This window comes from Tauraco erythrolophus, chromosome 1 (genome assembly GCF_009769465.1).
Source record: "Tauraco erythrolophus isolate bTauEry1 chromosome 1, bTauEry1.pri, whole genome shotgun sequence".
In the NCBI taxonomy this organism is placed as follows: domain Eukaryota; kingdom Metazoa; phylum Chordata; class Aves; order Musophagiformes; family Musophagidae; genus Tauraco; species Tauraco erythrolophus.
Genome location: NC_141465.1, coordinates 112,714,981 through 112,717,241, shown reverse-complemented (window position 1 = coordinate 112,717,241; position 2,261 = coordinate 112,714,981). Strand labels below are relative to the sequence as shown.

At 54.2% G+C, this 2,261-nt stretch overlaps 1 protein-coding gene across 1 annotated transcript; it reads left to right on the top strand.

Annotated features, from left to right (window-relative positions):
- Positions 1–461: 461 nt before the first annotated feature.
- LOC147529455 (uncharacterized) lies at positions 462–2,051 on the top strand. Its single transcript, XM_086616215.1, has one exon. The coding sequence runs from the start codon at positions 462–464 to the stop codon at positions 2,049–2,051; it is 1,590 nt and encodes a 529-aa protein (XP_086472341.1).
- Positions 2,052–2,261: the final 210 nt, after the last annotated feature.

Genomic DNA, 2,261 nt, shown 5'->3' with positions numbered 1-2,261 from the left:
CCCTATCATGTGACGTCATGCTCGGGGTATATATAGGGGGATCGAGGCGGGGGAGGGTCTCCGCTTCGGGGTCGGGAGCGGTCGTAGCCGTGGTTTCGTATTGTTCTCGAGGTTGTACGTTTGTGCTTGATTATCCTGTTCTATCCTTTTTTTTTCTGGTATCGTTCTGTTAAATTACCCTTATCCCAACCCGCTGGTTTCGCCCTTTCCTCCCATCCCGCCGAGGGGTGGGGGGGAGTGAGCGAGCGGCGGCGTGGTGGCTCAGCCGCCGGCTGGGCTGCACCGCGGCAGTCCTTTTTGGCGCCCTGCGTGGGGCACGAAGGGTTGGGATAACGACAGAGTCCGCTAAAGCGTGGTAAAACACGTTTGTTCCACGTGTTCGTTTTGTCGCGTTAGTTGGATAGTCGTTGGTCATAATGTTGCGTTGGCTGCTCGCGTGGTGGTTTTCTGTAGCTCCTTCCATGCCGTATGTACTCATTGCGCTGCTGTTTATCACCGCGGGGAGCGGGATCCGGGCCCTCATCGTGCTGTACTGTGTAATTACGGCTTATGACGCCATCGCGGCGCTGGCCACGTGGCTGGGATGCGCCGTGTTCGCGGCGTTGGCGTCATGCCCGTGTCTCGGGCGCCACCTCTGGGGATTCGTTGGTGACCGCGCCCAACCGGTGGGGGAGGCCGGGGACGAGGATCCCGTCCGCCGGCTCTTCACCCCGCGCTTCCCATTCAGGCTGATTACAACAGCCTTGGAGGATTTTAAATGTCCTGGGGGTGTCCTGGCCAGCGTGGTCCTGCTGCTGTGTGTCTGGAAGGTGCGTCAGGTCCTGTCTGAGGTCGAAGAACTATTCACAGAACTCACGCAGAGATCTGCCCCAAGGCAGGATAGTCACAAGTGGCACGGTGTGTGGGAAGACATGGGCAAATTCCCAGAACAGTGGGCACCTCAAGTGTTTTGGGATTTCACCCCTGAACAAGTACAGAGCCCTGACAAACTGATAGAGCAATTGGGAAAAGTGTGCTGCCGCCCTGGCAATTCCAGGGAGACGCAGCTCGCTGCGGTGTGCTGGGGCCTGGCCCATGCCTACCGAGCGGCCGTGTCTAACACTATTGAGCACCCTCAAAGGGGAGAGGAGGTCCCTGGATTGGATGACAGAATGACAGACACTGCAGCTGAACCGGAGAACCCACCTATTCCCATATCAGTCACCCCTTTACAGAAGAAGAAGCACATAAGGAAACCAGCTCGCTTAGTGAGGGATAAAAATGAACCAGGGCCATCAAGAGAACAGGAGGAAGAGGCAGAACCCACATGTGAGACAGTGATCATCCAATTGCTATCGCACGGTGAGCTGCGAGATATGCAAAAGGATTTTAGCCGCCTTCCAAACGAGAACATTGTTACCTGGTTGCTCCGATGCTGGGATAATGGGGCCAATGGCCTGGAACTGGACAGTAGGGAAGCCAGGCAGCTGGGATCCCTGTCTAGGGAAAGAGGCATTGACAAGGAGATTGGGAGAAAACCACAAACCCTCAGCCTCTGGAGGCGACTTCTCTTAAGTGTGAAGGAAAGGTACCCCTTCAAGGATGATATTACGTGTCACCCAGGCAAGTGGATCACCATGGAAAGTGGCATCCAGTACCTGAGGGAGCTAGCTGTGCTGGAGATGATTTACAATGATCTGAATAATGAGCAGTCACCCATAGATCCAAATGAAGTCCAATGCAGTCAGTCCATGTGGCGGAAATTCCTACGGAGTGCACCAACATCATATGCCAGCTCGTTGGTAGTAATGTCCTGGAGAGAAGGTGAGGAACAAACAGTGCGGGACGTGACTGCTCAACTCCAGCAATACGAAGGAAGTGTTTCTTCTGTACAGGCCTGCATTGCGGCTGTGGAGAAATTGTCACAGGAGTTCCACCAATTCAAAGAGGATATGCCCTGCTCTCCACCTGCGCAGACCCATGTCTCAGCTATTAGAAGTAAGCATTCTGCCAATCGAAAGAGAGTACAGAGCGCACGCACCTCGAGGCACCACCTGTTTTTTCCTGCGTGACCACGGAGAGGACATGAGGAAGTAGGATGCAAAACCTACCTCGACCCTAAGAGCACGGGACTCATTTCCGCAGCAACCTCAGAGACACTTGGGCCAAAGAACATGACATTGTATGGTATATCACGTTCCCTATCACGCACCAGCCTACACTGCCTCTCCTCACCTGAAAGACTATTAGGACAAATGGAGCCCTGAAGTCATGGATTAAAT